Source organism: Pholcus phalangioides, unplaced genomic scaffold (genome assembly GCF_987345545.1).
Source record: "Pholcus phalangioides strain wild (caught in Gottingen) unplaced genomic scaffold, Ppha-v1.0 ptg000014l_1, whole genome shotgun sequence".
Taxonomy (NCBI): Eukaryota; Metazoa; Arthropoda; class Arachnida; order Araneae; family Pholcidae; genus Pholcus; species Pholcus phalangioides.
The window spans coordinates 25853368-25880735 of NW_028301607.1; the positions used below are offsets into that span (position 1 = coordinate 25853368).

The 27368-nt window shown below is 42.3% G+C and overlaps 1 protein-coding gene across 1 annotated transcript in view; it reads right to left on the reverse strand.

Moving 5' to 3' along the window:
- LOC149078362 (calcium-binding protein E63-1-like) overlaps window positions 1–25034 on the reverse strand; it is a 48718-nt gene extending 23684 nt beyond the window's left edge. Inside the window, exons 1-2 of the mRNA XM_089242015.1 lie at window positions 24741–25034; window positions 18019–18346 (exon numbers count right to left, since the gene is read on the reverse strand). Coding sequence (XP_089098141.1) covers window positions 18019–18021 — 3 coding nt within the window. The 5' untranslated portion in view covers window positions 18022–18346; window positions 24741–25034. The remainder of the gene's footprint in view (window positions 1–18018; window positions 18347–24740) is intronic.
- Between the last annotated feature and the right edge of the window lie 2334 nt (window positions 25035–27368).

The following is a 27368-nucleotide window of genomic DNA, read 5'->3' on the forward strand; positions in this document are numbered from 1 at the left end:
GATGCTACTAATGTCTCTACTTCAGTGCCTCACACCACAGTGCGTGAAATAAGGAAGGCAGGGTAGTGTCTCCAGTGGTGTAGATGGTAGCATGCTTGCCCGGTATGCAAGAGGGCCTGGGTTCGAGTCCTGGGGGAGACAAGATGAATTTTCTTTCCGAGTTCACCTCAGCATAATATCCAGAAAATAAATGTTTCCTTGATATCTTGTTCTGAGAAAAAAGCGATCTAGTATCTCGAGTCTTCAAAGAATGGCAGAATGTATGAATGGAAGAAGGTTATCTAGTCTGACGAGTCAAGATTTCTTCTCCATGACATTGATGGCAGGATCCGTGTGTGGCGGAAGCAGCACGAAGCCATGGATCTGGCATGCCGCATGACAACTGTTCAAGCGGTTGGCGGCGGAAACACGGGTCTGGGAAGCATATTTTCTTGGTATAATCTTGGTTCCTTATTTCCATTGGAAACATTCGTCAATGCCAGCCCATACCTCCACATCGTTACTGACCACGTGCACCTGTTTATGGCCATAATGTTTTTTGATGATGATGGCAATATTTCCAGCAGGCAGGACAATGTATCATCCCACTGGGGCTGGAATTATCTCAGATTTGTTTGAGGAACATGATTCAGAGTTTCAATTGCTCCAATGCCCCCCCCCCCTTCCGCAGTCACCCGATCTCAATCCAATTGACCATTTGTGGGACGAGGTTGAAAGGTCTGTTAAAAGCTCCGAAATACCACCTTCTAATCCGAGGGAATTAAGAGTTGCCATTTCGTTAGAATGGGCTAATATTCCTCCTCGACGGTTTCAGCAACTTGTAGAGTCGATGATGCCTAGAAGAACATTTGCTAGACACCATTCAGCGAGTGAAGACGCCAGTCATGGAGAAAGCCATTCAGTGAGTGATGACGCTACTCAGAGAATGAGGACGCGATTCAGTGATGCTTCTGGACATTCGCACAATCATATCTCATCTACTGTCAGTGAGGATTCAGTCGTCTCTGGGTCATCTGAAAATCCGATAACCACCAAAGACATTCCATTATACATATTTTTATTATTTCTAACGGAAAAAACAGGATCTAAAAATAATCGATAACCGAATTCGACGCACCGAAAGGTCGATCGTTGAAAGGTTTCGCCGATTTATTAGATGACGACGGCACCCGTTAAACGACATTTACATTACACAATAATAATAAAAAAAAATTAATCGAAACGCTTGAAGCTTCAATTGTATTAATGGCGTCGATTTGATTGTTCGTAGGCGCGATTGGGTGTTTGTTAAGCAAATTTTTCCCGTCCATCTGCGTAATCAATTGTCCCAACAAAAAGTCCGGACGTTATATTCCGTCCCTTTTCCTGGAAATATTTTCCGGGTATCGCGTTATAAATCAATGTTGACGTTTAATAGGATTCGTAAATATCAAAGAAAACGGAACATCCGGGTCACGAGCAAATTTGCCTTATTATATAGAACAAACTTCAAAATAAAGTTTTTTTTGTAGGATAATTTTTTATGGCAAGGAAATAAATGAAGCGCGCCATCTTGGTATCGCGTGGACGGATATTGATTGTAGATCTAGAAATGGACATTTTTTTTGGCATCTTTGTAAAATCTTAATATGTACCGGGTGGTTCTGAATGAAGTACATATTTCTATTCTCAACCCCCCTTTGAAGGAGTGGCAGTTGCTAAGTAATGGGTCAACGGGGCGCAAAAGGCCCAATTGAACACTTCCACCAAACTATTGAAAACTACAACCAATTCCAGATGTCCAATAATTATTAATTTTTCATTAATTGCGAATTTTCACCGATTCTTAAATTACTGTATATCCATCAATTACGAGCATCCATTTATTCTGAAACTATTTCATCAATTACGAATTCGCACTGATTCTGAAATCGTTTCAGTCGTAAATTACGAATTCTCATTGATTATGAAACTATTTCCGCCACCACAATCACGAATCCTCGTTGATTGTGAAATTATTTTTCCGTCTTCAATCACGAATCCTCGTTGATTCTGAAATTATTTCACGAATCCTCGTTGATTCTGAAATTATTTTTCCGTCTTCAATCACGAATCCTCGTTGATTCTGAAATTATTTTTCCGTCTTCAATCACGAATCCTCGTTGACTCTGAAATTATTTCACGAATCCTCGTTGATTCTGAAATTATTTTCGCCGTCAATCCCGAACCCTCACCGATTCTGAAACTATTCCCGTCGTCAACCACGAATCCTCGTTGATTCGGAAAACGCTCACCGTACATTCGTGCTGCGTCTGTGGTACTTCCGTTTGCTACTCCGTAAATTAAATGCATGTCCGCTTTATCAGTATTACTAAATTATTATCCCGTAATCTCCTCTGAGATTATTCCGAGATTTTTCTAATTATTTCTGAATCGTAATTAGTTTCGAAATTCTTCCTATTATTTCGAATTTTCATTAATTTTGCGTGCGCAAGCATGTGAATGATCAGTGAACGAAGGATCAGGTTACTGAGTGGACAAAAGAGTGACCAAGAAAGTGTGCAGGCAACCAAAAAGTAACCAAAAATAACTAATTGAGTTCAAAGAACTAATTGGGACAGCAGGCAACTTAAGATTTTAAGACGTCTGCGATGGACGTGAACCAGTGACGTGCCAAAAAAAAAAAACACCAATCGTTGGCTGGGGGGTCCCCCACCAAATATCATGGCCTAATGCAGGACTGGACAAATCCCATGCGCCAGGTCACCATGGCGACTGAAAATTGAGATCAGCGCCTAGTCATTTTATGTTTGACAACTGAAATGAGAAGTTTCAGGACCACAAAATTTTCTGAACCCATGCAAGCCTGTCTACTAGCAAGGAAAGGGTCTCACCGCAGAGACCAACAGGTCTACAACGGTAAAATCCTCAATCATTACACTTCACTCATAGTTATAGAAAAATTGATGGCAGCACTAACAAGCATTCACAGAAACAAACTTTACGTCAGGTTCACAACACGGACATTCCAACGTGTATTAGTTTTGTATGGGGGCCGGAATACTTGGCGCCTATGAAGTTTTGCTGGTGCCTAAATATTTTTCCGATTTTTCAAGCCCTGGCCGCAGAATGTAAGAGGCCCTGAAACTATTTCACTGAAATTATTTCCATTATTTTGAATACTAAAAAAAAACTAATGACCATAATTTTTCTAAGAGGACTCAGAGGCACACACACCCTTTTATATTTACACGGAAAATAACGAATAAAAAAAAAATGGCCGAAGGGACTCGATTTTGAAGAAAAAAGTTAATGTATTGGGGGGGGAGGGGATACAAAGTTTTGTCAGAAACTTTTGTTTTTGGTCAGATGCCAAAGATGTATTATTGAAGTACGTCGAGTTCAATCTCTCACTCTCTAGGGTGGAGTTGCATCTAAACTTAGACACAGACGGACACTCGTCTTTCCGGGGGGGATGGGCCCCCCCCCCCCCACAAGATTATTAAAGTGTGTGCGAGAACAAAAAAAATTTTTGTTTTGTTTTGGAAGTTGTCCAAAGTGGATTTTTTTCTTTTGCAAAGTTGAAGTTGGCACATGTGTGTGCGTGTTTCTCGGATATTCTATAATAGCCCTGGACAATCTTCGAGGAAGTTGAAAGATGAAGCGATGAAAAGTTTCGATATCGGTTACCTGCGCTTCTTTTTTTTGCTGGCCGTTTACGATCCTTGGCCTATATATAGCCCATGAGCCAAACCCGAGAATGAGCTCAATTGGTACCACCTGGGGTTGGCAAAGTTTGAATAAGTTTTTCTCGTACGGTTCTATGCATAGATCAAGAATATATGTGATAGCAATGTCAAAGTGGTAACTTTACGCGAAAAACATGTTTTTATAGTAAAAATTGTTTTTTTCCCCTAGAAAATGTTAAAACGGTACAAATCAAGGTGGCGCATGCTATCAATGTTTTCCTTGATAGAAAGTTAGTATAGTATAAGAAAGTTAAAATAGTTACAGTTTTATGCGTGTATCTAGAATACATGTTATAGCGTATAAGTGGTAGCTTCATTTAGACCAAAACTTGTTGATATAGAAAATTACTATAAATTGGAAAAGCAAGTTTTACTATATAAACATGATTTTTTTTTTCACATAAAGCTACCACTTTCACATTGCTATCATATATTCTTGACCTACTCATGATGGGGTGCCCCCCCACATCTTGCAGCAGGGATCTTTAGCGGGCCCCCAAACCGGACTTTCCACGTGCAATTCTGCATTGGATTTATGGGAGGGGGGGGGAAAGGGTAATTGTCCCTAGCCAAAGGGCTCGAGACCTGTGAGTCCTGCCCTTGTGCGAGCCCGGCTACGCATAAAACTGTACAAGAAAAACATTGATAGCATGCGCTACCGTGATTGGTACCTTATTACTATTATTAGGGGGGGGGGAAGAAATTTTTTCTATTAAAACATGTTTTCACATAAAACTACCACTTTGAAATTGCTATCACATATATTCTTAATCTACGCCCCCCCCCCTCATCCTAGAACAGCGCCCCTAGACTGGGACCATTAACGGGCCAACCAAATATGACTTTTCAAGAGAGAGTAAATTTTCAAGTATTTATAGCATGAAAAAACAAAAAATGATGGTAACTGTCCTGGGCCCAGGGCTGCAGCCCCGTCAACCCTAACCTTGAGAGGGTCCCATTCTACGCATAAAACTGCACAAGAAAAACATTGATAGCATGTGCCACCTTGAATCGGTTCTTGTTTAAAACTAACAGAAGAAATGATTTCGGAATATTGAAACCCAGAACTAACGGAAGAAATGATCTCGGACTATTAAAATCCAAAACTAACGGGAAAAATGATTTCGGAATATTAAAATCGAGAACTAACGAAAGAAATGATTTCAGAATCGATTGAAATCCAAAACTAACGGATGATTTCAGAATCCATTAAAATCGAGAACTAACGAAAGAAATGATCCCGGAAAATTAAAATCCAAAACTAACGGAAGAAACGATTTCAGAACCAATTAAAACCCAAAACTAACGACAGAAATGATTTCGGAATATTAAAATCGGAAACTAACAGAAGAAATGCATGTACCCCATGCGGACGATCCTGAACCTTGTACATCACATGGGACGCCCAGCAACTATGCCCAAAGATGAAAAACCGAAGAGAAACGCATTGAATAGAGTAATCAAATAATTATTATTTTAAGTAATCCCACCATACTATACATACAGCCTACAAGACTACCTAGTATTTAACCGAACATGCACCTCGTACACATTCCTCTACGGAATTCCTAACGAATCGGCACATGCCAGGATGTGTGTTCTGAACGTATGCTTGGCCCTAACGTATTTATGTTGTAGAGTTGCGCTTGTTTCGTGTTCATGCTGCCATCTGTCTTCCATTTTCTGAAATAAAGATGGAAATGCTTGAACTTTCGGGTTTTGCCAGAATCGTGTTGTAGGCCTGCCTGCTCTTTGCGGAGAGACAGAGATTACAAGACTGCCAAATGAGTTGAAATAGAATGAAATAGAATTTCTTTAATTTTTGAAAAGCGTTCGCGTGGCACGCGTGCCGCGGGGTGACCTAGACAATAGAGGACGCGGACACTATCGTGCCAAAAAATGACGTAGACGTTTTATCGGTGAATACGATCTTTACGATCATCTGATTGATAGGGAATACACCAATGACATCCAAGATGAAGCCTTGTCTCCAGAGAAACTAATCTATAAGAAGACTTTTCACAATTCGATTTCGCAAGATCGAAATCACATTTTCCATTTTGAAAGTTCAATTTCCTTTCAAATCGGATATAATTTATAGAAAGATTGAAAAGATCGAAAGATTTTCGATAAAAATTTCTTTTTCTCTTTCATGCGCGAGTCCAAAGACCATTAAAAGAAACAAAATTGGGTCCGTTTTTCTTTTCATTATTTTTATTGCGACGAAATGAAAAACCACGCAGAGTTACACGAAAAGATTTCTACGTTCAAGTCTCGCTACAGCAGACACACACAGTGGCGTATTTGGGGGGCGGGGGCTTAGCGCACTATAGCCCATGGCTGCTAGTTCGGAGAACTTTGCAAGCACGTGAGTGATCCCATAATCTTGTCAATCTCCAAGTCAATTAGACAGCATTCATTCAAACCGAGCACAAATCCGGTCTGTCGCCATGGGCCAATTTATTACCGATTGAGTTGCGTCGGAAATGTGTGTGCAGGTACCTAACAGTCCGAGCTAATGTCGTGTTTTGATTTTCAGTGCTGCCATCTATGAGTGAAGTGTATTGATTGGATAGCTATGCTGTTGTAGGCCTGTTGCTCTGAGTGGCGAGACTTCTTAACGGGAAGATCGGCTCGCATTCGCGCCTCGAAATTGGAAACCACAGACAACCAACTTCAGCCGACCACACCCTGTGGGGTTTGAACCCGGGACCTCACGATGCGAGTCCGTCACCATGACCACTCGACTACCACAGCGGCGACTTGGACAGCTAAGGATCTAGGTCTGTGCTCGGCCAAAGGTGACCTAGACAGTTTGCTAGCATGTGAGATAACAAAGGGGTGGCTAGAGAAAAAAAAAATCCCTATCCGCGCTGAACCTATTTTTTGTCGTTCACGACCACATTTTTTGGTCGATATATAAACCTGGTTTTTTTTTTGCCCTTCCAACTCGGATTTAGCACCCCCTTCTTAGAGCGGTGCCCCGTGCACTGGTCACACAGACCAAGAATCACACCCTGGACCTAGCGAGTTTGCAATCATGTGAGAGACCAAGAGTGATATAAAGAGCAAGGGATTAGGTCAGTGGTGACCAAAAAAGTGAACGTGTGTAAAGATGTGAGACAAAAAGTGTGAAAGTATGTGAATGACCAAAAAGAGTGATTTAAAGAGTGTGAACATGGGAGTGACAAAATAAGTGATTTAGTGACAGAGGTGTATTTATAGTGACTAGAGCTATAGCTTTTAGGGTGGCCAATTAGAAGAATGATTTGACTAGAATGGGAGAACGGCGGCAAAATCATAAATCCACCTGAGTTTCGTCCGTGATATTAAGGCTATTGTAAAGGACGCATAGATATTTTCTAGGTTAAAATATGACAAATGAGCCCCCCCTCCTAGATTTCCTCAGTATGACCTAGTGTCCCACGAGAATTTTTAATGGGAGGGCCCCGAGCCCCGAATCTGAGGAAGATTAAAGACTTCTTTTTTTCCCCTTTTGCCATAGAAGTGTGTCAGCAAAGAGCAGATATGCCGAGTTTAAAGTTCCCGAAATCTGAATAAAAGTCACGTTCCTTCCCACTCGGTGTCAAGTCTGTGACACTGATGGACGAACGGAGAAAAATGGTGACGTTTATATCCGATCTACCCTGGGTGAATGGATATCAAGTAGACAATATCTTTGCACAGTGGATTTTAAGTTTTAACCCAGTGTCGTCTTAACGCGTGGGCCTACCCGGGCACGGACCGAGGGGCCTCAAGAGAAGAAGGGTCTCATATAAACAAGAACTGGTTGAAATTTTCAAGAACTTGCCAGGTAGGGCCTCAGAAAATAAGTCGTCATAAGTTATTATGACGACTATTAATTGACGACTAATATATACAACAGCCCAGTGTCGTCATAACTGCGTTAAGACAACACTGGGTTAAAACCTAAAATCCACTGTCCAAAGATATTGTCTACTTGATTCACCCAGGGTAGATCGGATATAAACCCAAGGGTGCTCAACCTTTACGACAGTGCGGGGTCCCTTCATTGGTTTGAAAACGTGTCGCGGGCCATCTAAGTGATCGGAAAAAGCACCGCGAGTCACTTAAGCGATCTGTGAATGTACCGTGGATTACTTAAGTGATCATTTGGATCCAGACCAAAATCAATAAAGAAAATGTGAATACGATAAGTTGTGGTTTAGCTATATCCAACTTTCTAATTTTCTGTGGTAAGTCCGTGAAAAAAGGTAGATAAATCTCTACTAATTATTATGATCTGCTGATCAGCAGATCATAATATATCCTGTAGACAGGATAACAACGGACGATGTTATTGCCCGCATAAAACCTAGAAACACGACGTTTTTGGTTTCTTTGGGATTAAAACCCCCTTAGACTGTTGGTATTTCTAGGGGAAAAACCCAGTATGGTGTTATCGTATTTAATACGGAAATATCAACTTCAAGAGAGTACTGAGTGAACTCACTGCATTTTATCGGCTAGGCCAATGATTCTCATATGTAATTACAGAATCTGTCGATTGTCTGAGGTAATAATTGACAAATATGTGTGGAACCATCCCCACCTGATGCTTACAACAGAGTATACAGGGTGATTCAAAACTCAACGTACAAACTTTCAGGGGAGGCAGAAAACACACAAAACAGAATCACACAGGAATGCATGACCGGAAACCCCAACCTGATCAGCTGGAGAATAAACGAAGATGCCGAAATGACAAGCCAATAATGGGTGGAAAAACTGTTTATTCAGCGATACTTTACACGAGGACAGTACTTGTACAAGTTTCACAACAAGTGCTCAAAGTTCTTGCCATCCACAGTTATGCAATTTTTTTTTTTTGATACATTCCTATGTGATTGTTTTGTTTTTGTGTTTTATGCCTCCCCTAAAAGTTTGTACACTGAGTTTTGAATCACCCTGTATATTCATTTTAATGAAATGCGAGCATTTGTGTAATTGAGATTAAATGCGATTACTTGTGGATACAACATTAAATGTGATAAATACGGGTAGTTAGTGTTCAGTATATACAGTATATACACAACACGATACCTTCAATCAATGAAGAGAAAAAATTAGAGCTATTTACACAACTAAACAAATTCATTGACCCACATCAAGCCAGTATGTACTTAGGTCGTAGGAACATCAATATACAGTCGAACCCCGATGTAACGTCACCATTTGTCCCGAAGATTTCTGGCGCTATAACGAGTTTGGCGTTACATCGAATCACAAATTAACGTGTGTAATCCGTATATATGGGAGATTTGTTCACTGAAAAATTGTGGCATTAACCGGGGGTTGGCGCTAAATCAGGGGGGGGGGCGCTAAAACGGGGGTTTAAATGTATCTCTCCCGCAGGATAAGGCAAGATGTGTCTGGTTTGCTGATTTTCTGGTGATTTAGTCCCGTCGAAGTAACCTCGACTATAAGCCTCTAGAACAGTGGTTCCAAAACCTTTTTCCTTCCCGCACCCCCCAGAGCAAAGCGACTTATTATCTGACGGGGTGCGGGAAGGTATGTTGTTTGTTAGAAAATTCAGTTTATTTCTGTAGTTAATTACTTTAGTTACCCGTGAATTAATTAATTTGAAGTAATTTCTATGAATTCTTTTACTTATTGTTTAATGTCTTTTTGGCTATGGCTAATATTTAAAATTTCAACCTAATTTTTTTTTTGAAAAATTAATTCAAAAACGAAACTAAAAACTTGCTATTTCTTTTAATGTTTTTTTGAGATTTGTGAAAGAAAAATTCATTGAAAATAGTTCACTTATTGATTCCAGCCGCAACAACTATAAGGGGTCGTTCAAGTATTACGTCGTCATCGATGGGGGGGGGGGGGGGGGTTCCGATTTGCTGACTTTTGATGACAAGGGGGGAATGTGGATAATGCTTACGTCATCAACCACCCTTTATGAAAATATGAGTTGGGATTCAGAGGGGCAGAGCTGATGACGAAATTTTGCTGACAAGGGTGGGTGGGGGGGGGGGTGACAGTTTTGCTGACTTTTGCTGGGGGAAGGGGGTCAAAAATGGCTAAAAATTTGCTTACGTAATACTTGAACGGCCCCTAACAGGCATCTTCAACCCGTTGCTCGCGAGCACCACGGGCTCTCTGAAGTACCCAGAGTGCTCGATGCTCGTGTCCGATTTCACTGTCGCGAGCACTAGATCAACGTTCCAATTAAACACCATGGGGAATTGCATGCAAAGATTGAAATCAACGTCATTGCATGCATTCGTATGTTAAACTTTCTGTAAGGGTGACTACTCCTTTTGATGATGGGTACAGGCAGTGCTCGCGACTGGAAAAAGTTAAGGAACTTATAAATTAATGTCTCTTTGACACTTGACTGAATTTTTCGACGTTTTTCCTAAGTCTTGTGCACACGACAGTATCAAATCTAACCACGACATGCTAATAACACGAGGTACTAATGTTAACAAACCACGAAATAGTTTAGGTAAATAATGATATTTTTTTCTCACAATCGAAATAATTGAGACTTTTCTAGAGTAGTCTTTCAAACCGAGCACACAACTCAGGTCTATCATCATAGGCAATTTTCTACCTAGTGAGTTGTGTCGAAAGTTTAAGTGTGTCGTGTCCGATTTTTCGGTGTTCCCATTTATATTTCGGAAGCGAAGTGTGGTGATGGTCAACATAAGAGATCAACTGGATAAGAGATCAACATAGATTGGTTAAAACCCTGAATTTAACAAATCCGTGTCGTTCTCTTATCAAAAAATTGTGACTATAGCTTAAACCAGTGATTCCCAATGTGGTCGATGGAATGTTCCAGGGGGGCGGTAGAAGCTGCGGGCATAACATACGATCCTATGGGTTAGATTGCGTTGGGACAAAAGGGGTTGGGAAACTATGGCTTAAACTATGTCGGTGAATACCGCCCTTAGCCTCGACATAGTTTGACTAAACAGCCATGAATGGTTTCAATTTTCAGATTTTTCATCATGCCCTCTGAAAACCGAAAACCGTAATTGGTGAAACGGGGTTCCAATGGATAGTTATAATCCATCAAACCCCCTTCATCATGACTCTGCCAATTCCTGTGCAGTAGTGCGCTTTGCAATGACAGTTAGATTCTAATAAGGTGGGTGAAGACGTAGGTTCACCTGAGACCCAAGGGGTTTTTTTTTTTTTTTTTTCAAAAGTTTTCAAATCTTCATAGACCTGGCAACACAGGTCGAGGCATGTGTAGAAAATTTTTTGGTCTTTTTAATCGTGCTTTGTGTCTACTGTCGTATGATGAAATCTCCGCAAGGTGTGGAAATTCAGAATCGTTCAATTTATCAAATAAGTTCTTTGCCAGTTTCTTTGCATATGACGTTACATCAGCCACTCCGGAATCACGTCTGATATTAACGTTTCTAACGTACCAAGGTACTCCGGTGTATCTCCTCAGAGTCTTGTTCTGAAATCTCTCCAGAGCGATGATATTCATTTTCTTCGAGAACAACCAGACAGGCGCAGCATACAGAAGAATCGGTCTAATTGCCATCTTATACAGAATAATTTTATTTCGAATTGAAAGACTTGAGTGCCTGTGGCTTAGTCTGTTGAGCATGACCGAGGCCACGGTCGCCCTACGGATGGCATCAACACACTGCCGGGAGAAACTGAATCTCTTGTCCATTATCACCCCCAAATATTTATTGTGAATGACTGGGTTGATTATAACTCCTTGTACCTCTATGTGTGATTGTTGTGGTAATGAGGACTTGTTAGTGAACCACATGAATTTGGTTTTATTTGCATTCAGTTCAACACGGGTTCGCACACACCAGCGCTCGACCAATCTTACCATTTCTTGCAAGTTTGAAAGGGCCTTGCCAGGGTCCCTATCTGTGCAACAAAGGGCACTATCGTCGGCATAAAGAGCGGTGAAACCCTTAGGGGCAACTGGGAAGTCATTCATATGAAAATTGTGTAGGATAGGACCTAACACACTTCCCTGAGCTATTGATGAACGAATAGGTCTAGAATTAGATATTGAGTCATTTATCTGTACTCGGAAGGAGCGCGAGTCGAGATAATTGCTCACAAATTTGATGATGTTATACGGCATTCCCATGCGAATCATCTTAAACAGCAGCCCATTGTGCCAAACTTTATCAAAAGATTTCTTTAAATCGAAAAAGGCTACTGCTGCAGTGTCTTTATAAATTTTGGCTTCTTGAATTCGTTCTACGAACCGCAATAATTGAGTGGTGGTCGAGTGCTTGCTGCGGAAACCGTGCTGCTCTGGACCGATAATGTTATTGTCCTCTACAAATTTGTGTAGTCTGATGGCTACCACTCTCTCAAAAAGTTTCCCTAATGAACTGAGAAGTGAGATTGGGCGCCAATTCTGTGGATAGTGTAGGTCATGTCCAGCTTTGGTGATGACCTTAACTTTAGCGAGTTTCCATTCTGCCGGAAAGTGGTTTGTACGAAGTAATTCGTTGAATATGTTGACCAGCTGGCGAACCATATTTTCGGGGAGATTCTTGATAGTGTTGTTGGTGATGGTGTCCTGACCAGATCATGCCCTCTGTGCTGCCAAAGTGTTTTACTTGTGTTACTTTACTGTAAACAAACACCAACTGTTAAAGGTTTGCAGCAAGTTTGACAATTTAATTTATATTATTGCTCAAACGATATTTGTTAATATCATACTATATTGATTTTCTCATGTAACACATTAATAATTTTTAGAGTGCATAAATTTTAAATATTTATATCTTATTACACAGCATTTATTAACATAACGTACGGTACTTGGAAAAAAAATGGCGGGAAAATATAATAAATTAATCCGTAGGGCTACCTGGAAGGACGTTATGTCCCTTGGGACCCAATATGACTATTTTTTGTGTTCGTTGTTCTTTCCATGCGGTTTGTTGTTCTGTCTTTTATATGTATTTTGTGTTTGTTTTTGCAAATAAAAAAAAGGGGTCACCAATTTCTCTCAATCGAAGAATTGTAACAGTCGTGTTTTTTATTTGATAGATGGCAGTAGCAGTTCAATGATGTTTTTTTATATGTAATATAATACTGTACTGTCCAATTATTTTCAATATTTTCTGGAAGGCACATATTTGTAGTGAAAAAATTTTATTTTTACCCTTTCATTGGTAATGGACAAAAGGAACCATTTTTTCATGGTAAATAAGTTTATAAAATACGGACGTTTAGAGTCTGAGAATGCGTACACTGAATGAGTTTTACTGCCGGGGGGGGGGGGGGGGGGGAGTCATGCATCATCTATAGCAGAAGGCCTCTGCGCGTAGCTCGTGACGTCACTGAAGGTCATCTCACCTATACAAGGGTGGGGGATTGGATATGCTAGGCCGTCGCATGCACCATATTTACCCTTTTACGTGGTATATACACTGAAGAGCCAAAAAAACTGGTAAATCTGCCTAATATCGTGTAGGGCCCCCGCGAGCCCGCAGAAGTGCCGCAACACGACGTGGCATGGACTCGACTAATATATGAAGTAGTGCTGGAGGTAATTGACACCATGAATCCTGCAGGGCTGTCCATAAATCCGTAGGAGTAAGAGGGGGTGGAGATCTCTTCTGAACAGCACGTTGCAAGGCATCCCAGATATGTTCAATAATGTTCATGTCTGGGGATTTAGGTGGCCAGCGGAAGTGTCTAAAGTCAGAAGAGTGTTCCTGGAGCCACTTTGTAGCAATTCTGGACGTGTGGGGGTGTCGCATTGTCCTGCTGAAATTGTCCAAGTTCGTCGGAATGCACAATGGACATGAATGGGTGCAGGTGATCAGACAGGATGCTTACGCACCTGTCAGAGTCGTATCTAGACGTATCAGGGATCCCATATCACGCCAACTGCACACTCCCCATACCATCACAGAGCCTCCACCAGCTTGAACAGTCCCCTGTTGACATGTAGGGTCCATGGATTCGTGAGGTCGTCTCCATACCCGTACACGTCCATCAGCTCGAAGCAATTGGAACCGAGACTCGTCGGACCAGGCAACGTGTTTCCAGTCCTCAACAGTCCAATGTCGGTGTTGTCGGGCCCAGGCGAGGCGTAAAGCATTGTGTCGTGCAGTCATCAAGGGTACGCGAGTGGGCCTTCGGCTCCGAAAGCCCATATCGATGATGTTTCGTTGAACGCTGACACTTGATGGCCCAGCATTGAAATCTGCAGCAATTTGCGGAAGGGTTGCACGTCTGTCACGTTTAATGATTCTCGTCAGTCGTCCCGTTCTTGCATGATCTTTTTCCGGCCGCAGCGATGTCGTAGATTTAATTTTTTACCGGATTCCCGATATTCACGGTACACTCGTGAAAATCCAAATTTCATCGCTACCTCGGAGATGCTATGTCCCATCGCTCGTGCGCCGACTATAACACCACGTTCAAACTCACTTAAATCTCGATAACCTGCCATTGTAGCAGCAGTAACCGATCTAAAAATTATGCCAGACACTTTTTGTGTTATATAGGCCTTGCCGACCGCAGCGCCCTACTCTGATTTTTTCCATATCTCTTTATTTGCATACGCATGCCTGTACCAGTTTCTTTGGCTCTATAATATCTTAATCTAATCTTAATCTTATAATATCTTACGTACCGAATATAATTTTCATATATTTCCCGTCAAACTTTTTTCGTGTGCACGTGCTTAACCAAACCGAAAATTATTTATATTTTGAGTTTATAATATTTACATTGAGTTTTAAACTAATTTATCATGCACCGCGTGTGGATACATGTATTTGAGTAGTCTGAATTAAAAATCATGTATGTTTCAGTGGAAAAATTGGCAAGTTTTATTTATTTATTTGTTTATTTTCTGTGTACCGTCAATATTTCCATACTGGAAACGTACCGAATGTTTTTTATGCTGGATTTTTGGGTGTCAATAATTACGTTTCCTGTGTAAAAAAATGAAACCAACAAATATTTATACAAATAAAGCTATCCGGGGGGGGGGGGATTTTCCACTTCTACCATCCGCCTATGCTAATAATACAAATTCAAACGGTGGGGAGCTTTGATAAACCCGATATTTTTCTCAATTTTTACTCCTAAATTTAGTAGAAAATATTATTGATCTTTCGAGAAGTGATTGCACTCAAGTGCCGCGGGAAAAGATGTGTAGGGAGGAAAGCGACCAAAATATGAAGAATATTTCCGTAGTTTGTATTTAAAAATAGAGAGAAAAAACACAACATTATTACTTCTAAATTGTTGTCTGAGCAATGATTTTTATAATTATGAAATTTTTAAGCGTTCTTTAATTCAAAAAACCAAGCTGATAGCGAGTTTCTATTTGTACTTTCTGCTACATTAAACGCCCCCACTATGTTCCTTGTTCGCAGCTAGAACTCCTTAATACACGTATATGAAGGCGTCTTATTCGCAGCTATATTCTCGTGTCGCTTCTCTTCCTTCCAGTGAGGACATACCTAATATTCGTCGCTTCGTTCTCACCGCTTCCACTATGTTCATAGCTTAAGGCGAAATCGAACTCTAATCGCCCAATGAAATAAATCGGGAGTTCCTTAACCTTCTTCAACCGCGACACAAAATCAACAAAAAAGATCAGCTTCCCGACCCATGGGACTGTTTGCTTTTTGAAATTAGTGAAACCAGTGTCGGAATAAGTGAAGAAAATTATAAGGGGGGACTCATGATCCTACATCCTGGGCTCCTAGGCTAGGATCTTTGGCGGGCTTCGAAACCAGACTTTCCACGGGGGGGGGGGGGGGCCTTCTAGTGAATTTATAGCACACAAATAAAAAAAAAGGTAACTGTCCCGTGCCCTGTCAGCAAGGGGGCTATGACAGGACTGTAACAATACCTTCTAAAGGAGATTTGCTCTAGAAGGTATTGACTAAGCGGATTGCACGACCCATCTTGGAAGTCCCTGCAAATAACGTTTGGGTCATTGACCCATAGCTTAAGAATCACTAGCTGTAAGTGGATTTGTACGATTCATCTCGGAAGCCCTTGCTACCCATAGTCAGGGCCGTCTTAAGAACATCATGGGCCCCCAGGCCAAGTGATTTTTCTGAGGCCCTACCAGGCAAATGCTTGAAGATTTCAACCAGATTCCATTTTTGTGAGGCCCCTTTTCTCTTGAGGCCCCCGGGCAGTGCCCGGGTGGACCCATGCCTTAAGACGGCACAGCCCATAGTTTAGCAATCCTTGAAATAAATGCTTCAGCATGTACAAGGAAACAAAGTCTCACCGATACGTGGCGAAATCACTCCTAGAATGGAAAATTCACGCTACTCCCCGATTTTACGAACTCTCCCCGATGGTCACTCTCCACATTTTGCATCGAGGAGCCAGGAAGTGTTTAAAGGCGGTATCATTATTCTGTGATTGATCATATTATGATCATCATCATCGACGGAGGAGGGGTCGAACGCGTACCTTAACATGCCCGCACGCATGCGCGCTATAACGCCCTCGAGAATTGGCCAACTCCTCTCGTTTCCCCCGAATATTGATGCACGTGTGAGTCATACACATACCTTCTCGTGTCCGTGGAACGATGGACATCACGTGTGGAGCTGTCGGACCATACCCGCGATGAAAGCGTAAATGGCGGTGACGTTAGCAATCAATCACTTCTAATGGATGGAGGAGGGGGGGGGGTTCAAAGAGAGCCTGCCCAAGAGCCTCTCTGGATAGAGTGAGTGACCTTAATAGCTGCTGCTGCTGTGTAATGGTGGCTTTAGGAGGTGGGGGTCTTGGATGAACATCGGAAAGCGCTGATTCGAAGTTCCTCAGTAGAGTGTTTACTAACTCCCTGTGTGACTTTAGTTGATTGAGATTTGATGATGTGTACACGGCCGTTTTAAAAGCACCATCGGAGCCCCCTTCCCCAGGGAAAATTATTTTCTGGGATCCCATGTAGGTGTTTGCATATCAAACTAAACTTGCCTACTCACTGTCCAAAATCTTATTTCAGTAGACTCTCGATAATCCGGCGTTTTTAGGCGGGTTTCCTTCGAGCATAGCAAAAGAAAACATGTCACTATGTCTGTGCACAGAAGTTTATATTATGTAAATGGACTTTTTTCAATTGAATCCAGTAATCCGACGATTTCGGTAATCCGGCACACTTACTGTACTAAATTTCACTATCACAAGCGGCCCCTCCCCATGCATTTGAGCCACCCCCTTCCCGAGATGAGTCTATGTCAGGTGCTGATCCAGGACAATCTGTCGGGAGGGACGAGTTGTTAAAGTTCATTGAATCGTCCCGCATTTTCCGGAACACACGAATTTTTCTATACAATTCGCTCTTGGGAAGGGTGATCATTCCCATCGCTTCCCTCTTCTAGGTCCGTGCCTGACAGAAGGCAGGCACCTTCAGCAGCGAATGGAACGCGGGGCAGGCATCTCCAGCGACAAATGAGCTGAAGCAGATAAATTGAACTGCGAAAAAAACTGAGGTAGACATCTTCAGCTGCGACTAGAGTGGAGGCATACATGTTCAGCTGATGTTGTCAAGACTGCCCTGTGTGTGTAAAGTGAGTGATCTCAATGGTCGCTGCTGCTTTTAATGGTGAAGATTTATTGTTCTGCTGAGGGGTTACAACGGGGTCTAGACTTCATGTTGGGGGGGGGGGGGAGACAATTAAAATAGGCATTATGCAAAGCGCGGATCTGGAGGGGGGTTGATTGCTCCTCAAAAGAGCTGAATAATATAAGAAAAATTTACCTGTCCCGTGAAATACAATATGATCCAATGCACCTTACACAATAAGTCACCTATCTAACACATCGCCCTAGGTCCACCTGCCTCCGCTCTATTCATAGCTGAAGATGCCTGCCTTCGCTCCATTCGAAGCTTAAAATGTCTGCTTCAGCTTCTCTGTAGCAGCTGAAGATAATCTGCCTGAGCTCTCTCATTCACAGATGAAGATAATCTGCCTCCACTGCAATCACAGCAGAAGAGATAAGATGTCTCTTCAGCTCTATTTGAATCTGAAGATGTTTGCCTCTGTTCATTCGCAATTAAAGATGTCTACCTTTGTTCAGGCACTGATTCAGATGTGGTGGGGGGGGGGGGGGATTAGAACGATCGCTCTTTCCAACAGCAGAATAATGGAAGAATTTGCCCTGTCCCGTAAAATACGGGACGATCCAGAGAAATTACTCTATTCGCACCTCCCGACACATCGTTCTAGATCCGCGACAATGGAATGTAATATTCATTCAAATAATTTCAATATATTTTCCTAACACATTCAGTACTGTATAATAATGATGTACTCACCATCCGAGATGCTCCTCCATCCCTGTGGAAGAACCTGCGGAAAGCTTGTGCCACGGTGGAAGGGTTGAAAGGTGCCGTAAGGCTCTCGTCCAAGATGACGCCGCACAGCAGTTGGCAGCAGGGTCCTTCGTGACTGACTAGGGTTCTACAGATGCGGCGGAGGCGCCTACATAGCCATAGGTTGAAGACGGCCTGCCGCCAGCGTAGGGATGGCGCCCCTGGGTGCGGTCGAGGTGGTACCGAGTGTCGATGACGCAGATCGACAGTCGGGTAACACCTCAGGGTTATCCCCGAATCCAGCTGGGACGATGGTGCGTCGCAGGGACTCCTACAAGAAAAAAAAAGGGCAAATTTAATGATATATGATAAGTATAAAACAAACTTTATGGACGTGAGTTGACTTCAGGATTTTAGTGGGTTTAGTAACATTTACCACCGGTAGGGCCCTCTCATCCAGCCAGTATTTTTGTTGGGGGGCCCCATGACAGGGCTTTTAGTGGACGGTTGTGCAGTGGCGGATTTCACCACTTATGGCCTACAGAAATTTTGACGCCCTCCTGCGTAACTTTCTTGACCAGTCATTCCTCAAATTTGCAGCTCAGGCCGCTAAGCGTCCTCGCCTGTCTCTTAATCACTCTTTTGTTCACTCACCGGTTTAGACATTTTCTTTGTCATTCTTTTTGTCACTCAATGACCTATATTCTATTGCTCTCTAGATCACTCTTATGCTTGTCCACTCGGTTTTTTTCTGGTCACCCCATGCTTACACAGCCATGACGTCACTTTTTTTGTCACTCCCACTCTGGGCTGGTCTTTTGCTAGCGCACTGACCTATTCCCTCATTCTTAGAATCACAGTTTTTGTCACTTTCGATGTTTACACGCTTTCTAGATCACTTTTTTGGTCGCTTCCATACTTACTCTCTAGGTCACATTTTTTGGTCACTCCCATGCTTACACATTGCGTTATGCTTTTGGACATTCACTGACCTATTCTCTCGCTCTCAAGGTCACTTCCATTCCTTTCTCTAGGTCACTCTTTTGTCACCCCATGCTTACACATTCAAGGCAGAGCCGGAACTAGAGGGGTGGGGGGGAGCTGCCCCGAGCGGCAAAATTTAGGGAGTGACAGTTTTGGGGGGCAAAATATCCTAGTTACGGCCCTGCTGATGGTCACTCTTTTTGTCACTCTTGCTTGCACACTAGTTTTTTTTTGGTCACCTCTATGTTTACTCTCACGGTCACTTTTTTTTGTCACTCCCACTCTAGGCTGTTCTTTTGGTAGGCACTGACCTATTCTCTCACTCTCTAAACCACACTTTTTTTTAATAAATAAATCACAAAACCACAGACATATATATGTACAAATACAAACATACACATAGGTACAAACATAAAACCACATAAATACAAACACTTTGTGACCCCAAGGGACTTAATAAGTCCTTCCAGCAGGTCTAAAGGGGGTTATAATCACACATGTTTCAGACAGCTTAATTGCTCTTTTTGTCACTCCGATGCTTACACACTTTCTGGGTCACACTTTTTGTCACTCCGATGTTCACACGCTTTCTAGATCACTTTTTTTGGTCACTCCCAAGCTTACACACTGTGTTGAGCTTTTGGTCGCTCACTGACCTATTCTCTCGCTCTCAAGGTCGTTATTTTTGTCACTTCCATGGTTATACTCTCTCTCTAGGTAGCTCTTTCAGTCATTCTCACGTTCACACATTCTCTGGGTCACACTTTTGATGACTTCCTCACTCTCTCTCGGTCACTTATTTTGTCATTCATGTGCTTGCATATGCTCTAGGTCACTCTTTCAGTCGCTCACTGACCTGGCCCGCATTTTTTGTATCACTATTTTAGTCATTCACATGCTTGCACATGCTCTGTCACTTTTATGCTCACTCACATGTTTGCTCACTCTTTTGTTCACGCATACATCTAAGTCATTCGTTTTGTCACTTACTGGCTTGGGCCCAAGTGAATGACCAAACGAGCCACTCAGGTGATAAGAAAGTGTGCCGAGGGCCACTGGAAATGTGGCTGATCACTCGCAATTTAAGTGATCAGGAAAAGCATCTCGAATCACTTGAATAATCTGAAAATGTGCCAAGAGCCACCTCTAAGTGATCTATACAAATGCCGCTGGCCACTTAAGTGAACTGCAAATGTAAAAAGTGAGCAGCTTAAGAACTCACGTGTGCTGCTAGCCACCCAAGTGATCTTGAAGAGCGCCGCTGGCCACTTCCACCGTTATCTGGAAATGTGCCGTCAATCACTCAGGTAAATCTGCAAATGCACCACGAGTCACTTAATTGAACTGGAAGTGTGCAGCAGGTCACTTAAATGATCTAGGTACGTGCCGCGAGATACTGAAATAATCTGGAAATATGCCACGGGCCACATAAGTGATTTGATCATCTTTCGCGGGCCACTTGAGTGGTTTAGTTATTTTTCGCGGGCCACATCAGATGAATCTGCGGGCCAAGGTTGCTTGTATGCTTTAGGTCTCCCCCGACCGAGCCCGGTTGGGCGACTTTCTGAAGGGTATCTAAACGTCCATGCCCCCCGTTCCCTCAAACACTTTCTTTCAAACCGAGCACAACTCAGCAGGTCTAACGCAATGGGCAATTTACTACCTGGTTAGTTGTGCCGGAAGAGTAAGTGTGTTTGTACCTAACAGTCTGAGTGCGTATCTAGTGTTGTCTGATCTTCTAATGCTGCCATCTATATTTCAGAAGTGTAATGAATGAATATTTGTACCGTTTGTAGGCCGGTTGCTCTCTGTGGCGAGACTTTTGAACGGGGAAATCGGCTCGCATTTGCGCCACGAAGTTGGGAACCACAGAAAACCAACTTCAACCGCCCACCACTGTGGCGACGGTGGGGCTCGAATCCGCGTTGCGAGTCCGTCACTACCGTGTGATAGCTCGGTCCATATCCTACGGGACTTCTAACCGAAAAGCCATCACCGAGAAACACATTTTCAATATGTTTAAAATGCAAAATGAAATAAATACATATGCTGATCCCATTCACATTCCACAACTTCCAAACATTTCAGAAACAGAACTACAAACAAAAATGTGTGCATCAGATAACACAATCACATGTGGCTAGTCGTCAGAGATACAATACGCTACCAGAGCGTATACTATAATACAGAGATTATTGAGTTCTGATCACATTGTTAGTCAATTCCGTAGCAGGGATATGCTTCGAGTAATACGTGGAGAGTAATCTGATAAGATTGAAGTCGTGGGATGCGTCCGAGTCTGGAGGTAGGCTAGTAGAAGGTCTAGTCTTGGTGTGCCATATATGCATATATCAACTCGTGACCACTAGACCACCACAGCGCCCCCCACCCCAAACACTATTCACATGCATTAGAATACTCCAAGGATTATGGTAAAAGATGTCTTGTTCACCCAATTCTATCATAGACGCCGTTTTTATCTTGCCGGCCCCCCCCCCAACGAATAGTTGCGCGGGGGGGGGGGGAACGACAATAAAATAAGATCCGTATTCCTTCATTTTCTCGATGCATAACTGTGAGGGCACTCAAATATACACACATTAGCTGGCCAACGAATTGTTTCAGACCATACATGCTCAAACCATGACCAGTGGGCCAAATGTGGAGTTCATCTGATGTGGCCCGAAACCTCAAAACCTAATTTTTTTTAAATTAACCCAGAGCGGTGCAGTTCTACATTACTTCATTGGCCTGCGACATATTCCCAGATATTCAAGTGGCGCGGTGTGACACGCACAAGTGATTCGCGGTACATTTACAAATAACTCAAGCTACCCGTGGCACATTTATTGATCACTTGAGTGACCCGTGACACAGACATCTATCAAGTGGCCTGCCAACATTCACAGATCACTTGATTAAGTGGCACGTTACATACACGTTTTCAAACCAATAAAGTGGCCCACATTCTCCTAAAGGTTGAGCACCCTTGTTTTAGTTAGACTGTAGTCGTAGGGGTGGGGTTAGAATTACTGCTTTGCAACCCTCCGATATTGCTAATCGAGTCAAGTCCCACAGGGCCGCATTATGACATGAGGAGGCCCTATACAAAGCAGGAAGATCTCCACTTACTCAGTTAATACATATTGCGCAAATTGTGGGGGACCTCGGGCAAATGTGCCAAATCTATCCCTACCCATCTACTCCGGAAGTGGGACCATGGTCGTATATAAGATAGTTTTGTTGCGGAAGAGGGAGCCACCCCCCCCCCCAACCATAATGGCCTTACCGGACCACTAGGTTCATGGCGAAAGAAAAATATTAGAATACTTTTTCGACTATGAAAATGTTAATACAGTAAAACCTGTGTAACGGAACCTGTATTAAGCAGAAACCTGCCTTCAAACTTAAAATAAATTCTTGGTCCCGTGATTTCAATGCCCATTGAGAAAAAACCTGGATTGAACGGAACCAGTCTCTTAACGGAAAATTTCATACAAACACTACGAATGTTTCCCAAACCAATTAGGCCAAGGGAATCGCTCGAAAAAGTGCTCTACCGAAATTTTTTTTATGCAATCTCTGCTTGCCAATATGCCAAATAAATTTATGGCAGGGCCTATCTGTTTAAAGACATTTGCTGCCCTCAAAGCGGGAACCCATGTGAAGGGAAAGACGAGTTCGTATGTGTTTGTGTTGTGTGAAATGCGTGTAAGTCAGTGGGAAGATAATTTTTGACAAGTTCGGGAAAACCTTGAATTTTGAAAAAATTTATTCAAGGGGAATTAAAAATCCAACATGGCCGGTTAGTATTAAAAGTGAACTGCTTGGCGACATCATCATTCTCTGCGTCTTGGTCTCACCTCATTGGTCGGTAGAGTATCTCTAACGTGGTTGGCTGAAAATAAACTCAAGATTGTTACTGTGTGTATACAATTTCAAAAAAAAATATTATTAGAAGGTGAAATCTCAGAGAAAAGTATTAGTAATTTTACAAGTTCTCAGAAAAATAGAGGGAGAGAATATTTATTTTCCATTTTTTCAGAGCCATTTCTGATATTCCTATATCAGAAATGCCTCTTAAAGTCCCCATATGTAGTAAGAAACTGTAACAGAACTTTTCGGAAAAGCATCCTTTTCAACGGGAGAAATCAGCGCAAGGGTTGAATTTCCAAATGATGTGCAGGACTTGAAAAAAATTGCATGAAAGCTGCTTTCCGCGATCGCTGAGCTGAGGATTACATAAAACCATAGACGACAACGTACAAACTGAACCCTACACGACAAATATCGACACCCTGATTGAAAACTATAAAGAAAGTCAAAAAAGATGATGATGATGCCATTTTCAGAAGAAAGAAACAGTGTAGGGCAGAGGTCTTCAACCTTTTTCCAGTCGCGAGCACTGCCTGTACCCATCATCAAAAGAAGAGCACCCTTATAGAAAGTTTGACATACGAATGCATGCACAATGACGTTGATTTCAATCCTTGAATGCAGTTCCACCAAGGTGTTTAATTGGAACGTTGATCAAGTGCTCGCGAGCACGAAATCGGACACGAGCATCGAGCACTTTAGGGAGCACCGTGGTGCTCATGAGCAACGGGTTGAAGATGCCTGGTGTAGGGTGAAGTTTTATACAGATGCTGTCCAAAACTTTCAAAGAACTGCAGAAATTTTGCTTTATTGCATAATAACTCGGGCATTTTTAGTATGGTTTCTGAATCAAAACTGTTTACTGTATTCAGGCAGCAAAGGGTACGAACTTCATACAGAAAACTGTTATTGACCACTGGAAAGAAATTAAAATTTATTTACAGTACCGTTTTAATTTTTTACTATTTGGCGATGCGAATAGTTCTAGTATGTAATGGACTGTATATAGCAGTGATTCCCAACGTGGGCGATGGAATGTTTCAGAGGTGCGGAGCTACATTGAAGCGTGGTTAGAAGCTACGGGTATAACAGGATCCTACGAGAGATGGGAGAAAAATTTTCTGTAGGGGGCGATGGGGCAAAAAAGGTTGGGAGCATAGTTTCCCAACCGTATTTGCCCCATCGCCCCCTTCTTCAGAAAATTTTTCCTCCCACCGCCCCCCAACGCAATCTAACCCATAGGATCGTATGTTATACCCGTAACTTCTACCGCCCCCCCCCCTGGAATTTTCCGTTGCCCCCAAGGGGGCGTTAACGCCCACGTTGGGAATCACTGGTATATAGTGTAATGTTTTGAAGTAAATAAAGTATGTATTTTCAGTAAATAAATATATCGTATCAAGTTATAAATATTCAATAATTAATTAGTACTTACTAATAACTACTTTATTTTTAAATTATTTACTTCAATGTTTAATGTTTTAGAGATCGTTACATAATTTCACACGTTATATCAATTGAACCTCTATTAAACGGAAACCTGTGCTCAACGGAAAAAAAATCCCGGTCTCTTGAGATTCCGTTGTACTGTATTTAAATAATTTTTGAAATTGACAGAAATTATTCGTCCTACGAAGGGGGGGGGGGCCTCATGATTAATTTCGCCTAGGGCCCCCTCCATAGGGGGAAATAGACTTGGAAGTCTGGGGGGCACGTTCATTATTGCTGGGGGCACGATGATGTCAATACATATATACATTACATCAGTCGACTCCACCTTTGGCACTGGGGGGGGGCACACCCCGGTCCCCCCCCGTATCTCCTCCCATGCCCCCCCCCCCCCGTCTGGTCCAAATAAAACTTACCTGCTAATTTTGTTATTGCCAGCTCGTCTTAAATGTCCTCTGGATAACGGCGGGGTCCGGAGGAAAATGTTTTCAAATTCGTGCGCCCTTCAATCCCGTCGGGACCTCTATATTCACACACGGGGGGACAGTCCAATGAGATCCGGTGTCACGGGCCTCTCATAATTTCGCTGCTCTTTCTGTGTTGGCAGCTAACTCACGAATATCATCACGAGACAACTCTCACTCTCATTTACTAATAGCAAGCGACGCCACTGATCTTGAACGTAACCAGTGGAGTAACGACAAAAGAGTAGAGTGGTGGAGTTTTTCGTGGCAAAAATGGGGAAATTCAAAGAGGTAGAAAGACGCCAAAATTCTGTGATCGCCCGCCAAATAAAGCCAATGAACTACTCTCCGATGGAAAATTTTCATTTTTTTACTATTGTTATAGTTTTTCCCAAAACTTTTTGTTCTATCGCCCCCTTTCTTTAAATTTTTTTTTCATCTCATCGCCCCCAACTCAAACGAACTCATAGGATCCAAGATACCCGTGTGTGTATATATATATATATATATATATAGGGTGACCATACGTCCCGTATTTCCCGGGACAGTCCCGGTATTTTCTCTTTTTTTGACCGTCCCGACTTTTTGACAAAAGTGTCCCGGTTTTTCCCGTATTTCACACGACGCCTACTTGAATTTTTATTCTTTATTGAAGTCGAAGATTGAAATTATTTTTCAACTCATAAATTATTTTATGATAGTTACAACTATATATGGGATATTAATCTCCCACATTTGCCTTGGTAAACGTTTTTTTTCGTGGAATACATTTTAATCCACTGCAATTTGCAATAATGCATCATTTCCCGCCATTGTGATTTTTAGGTAATTTCAACAATATTTGGCAACTTTGTTTGGTTTTGGCATCTTTTTTGGCGATAATTGGCTATGTCCCGTATTTTCCCGTATTTGGAATCCCGATGTCCCGTATTTCTCTTGAGGAAATATGGTCAGCCTATATATATATAGCTTTTATCACCTCCTTTCCAACGATCCATTCCATCGCCCCCGGAGGCGATATTGGCAACTTTGGGAAACACTGCTGTGGGGGGGGGGGGTGTAAACACGTGTGTGTATTCAACTTTTAGGAGTGGGTGTGGTACTCTACCCCGGGTCACTTAAGTGAATCTGGAAATGTGCCGCTTAGTTAATTTAAAAAAAAAATTAGGTTTGAGGTGCGGGCCTCATCAGATGATTCCGAAGAACACATTTAGCCCACGGGCCATGGGTTGAGCATATATGCTGTAGTATATATATTAGTACAATACGATTGAAGAGGGAGAAATTTTTACCGAAATCCGTGCCACGAGTTAGAAGGTGACCCCCGTAAGAGATTAGGCTTGGAGTCTCGTCCCGGATCCTCGCAGCCGGGGCTCTTTTTTTTTTTAATTTTTAGATTCCCCCAACCCCTTTACCCAAGGGTATTCAACGCATGTGCCTCAGGCCACACGTTTTGCCTTAGAAGCTTTTTGTAGTGGTCCACCGATAAAAAGGCCCATACTATATAAGCAAGCCTCCTTCACGTTGGAGTACACAGGACGACGCATTTCTAGGGCGACTCAAACCTCCTACATGTTTCCCGGAATAAGCAAGCAAACCTACTACCGGGTTCTTGGGGTACGCAAAGGTTCTTATATTTTACATTTCTACGGATACTCAGGCCTTCTATGCATTTTAAAGCTACTCAAGTCTTCTATGCTTCTTTAGAGATACTCAAGCCTCCTATGCATTTCTTGGGGTACTCAAACATCCTATGCTTTTCTAGGGGTACTCAAACCTTCTACATGTTTTCTTGGTATAAACAAGCCTCCTATATGTTTCTTTGGGTACGCAACAAAACTACGTCGAATAAATGCATCCTATTTTCAGACAATGATGGCGTTCCAACCAGAGGGCAATCCCCGCCCTAACATTAGCTTCTATTTGTTAAACGGGACATTCCGGGGCACACATTTCACGATGACGTGAAATATTGGCCCCCCTCCGCCGTCGACACGTCCTCCTTCTAAAATTTTCATTTCCGAAACACCCTTATCAGCTGTTGGACTCGACATTCCACTCCCTTGAAACTGTTCCAGCTGAACATACCTTCAGTAAATGTTGCGGATTAAATCCTCTTGATGTATCCATTGTGACGGGCAGAGAAGAAATAAATTCCATCCGAAGTACATTTTGGAAGAGGGAACAAAAATGCACCGAACATCCCTCGTATTGTCTCTTACGTGACAGAGTTCAGACTAATAAATACTTTTTCCAGTAGCTGTGTGGCTTAGCTGATGCCTTTCCCCAAGGTCACCCGTGATGGCAGACATCACAGCCTCTCAAAGTAGTTTCTCTCCGGTAAAAAGTCTCGCCACAGAAAGCAACAGGCCCATAACGGTACAATTATTCAGTCATTACACTTCACTCATAGTTAGAAAAATGGATGGCAGATGGCAGAACTACAAATAACAAGCATTACAGACTAACAAACTTCACAACACGTACACGCACATTCCAACATGTACCAATTCGTTAGAAGTTTCGCAGAGGAATGTGGCCGAGGAGCTTGTGTGGTTTAGTAGCCTTTAAAAGTAGCCG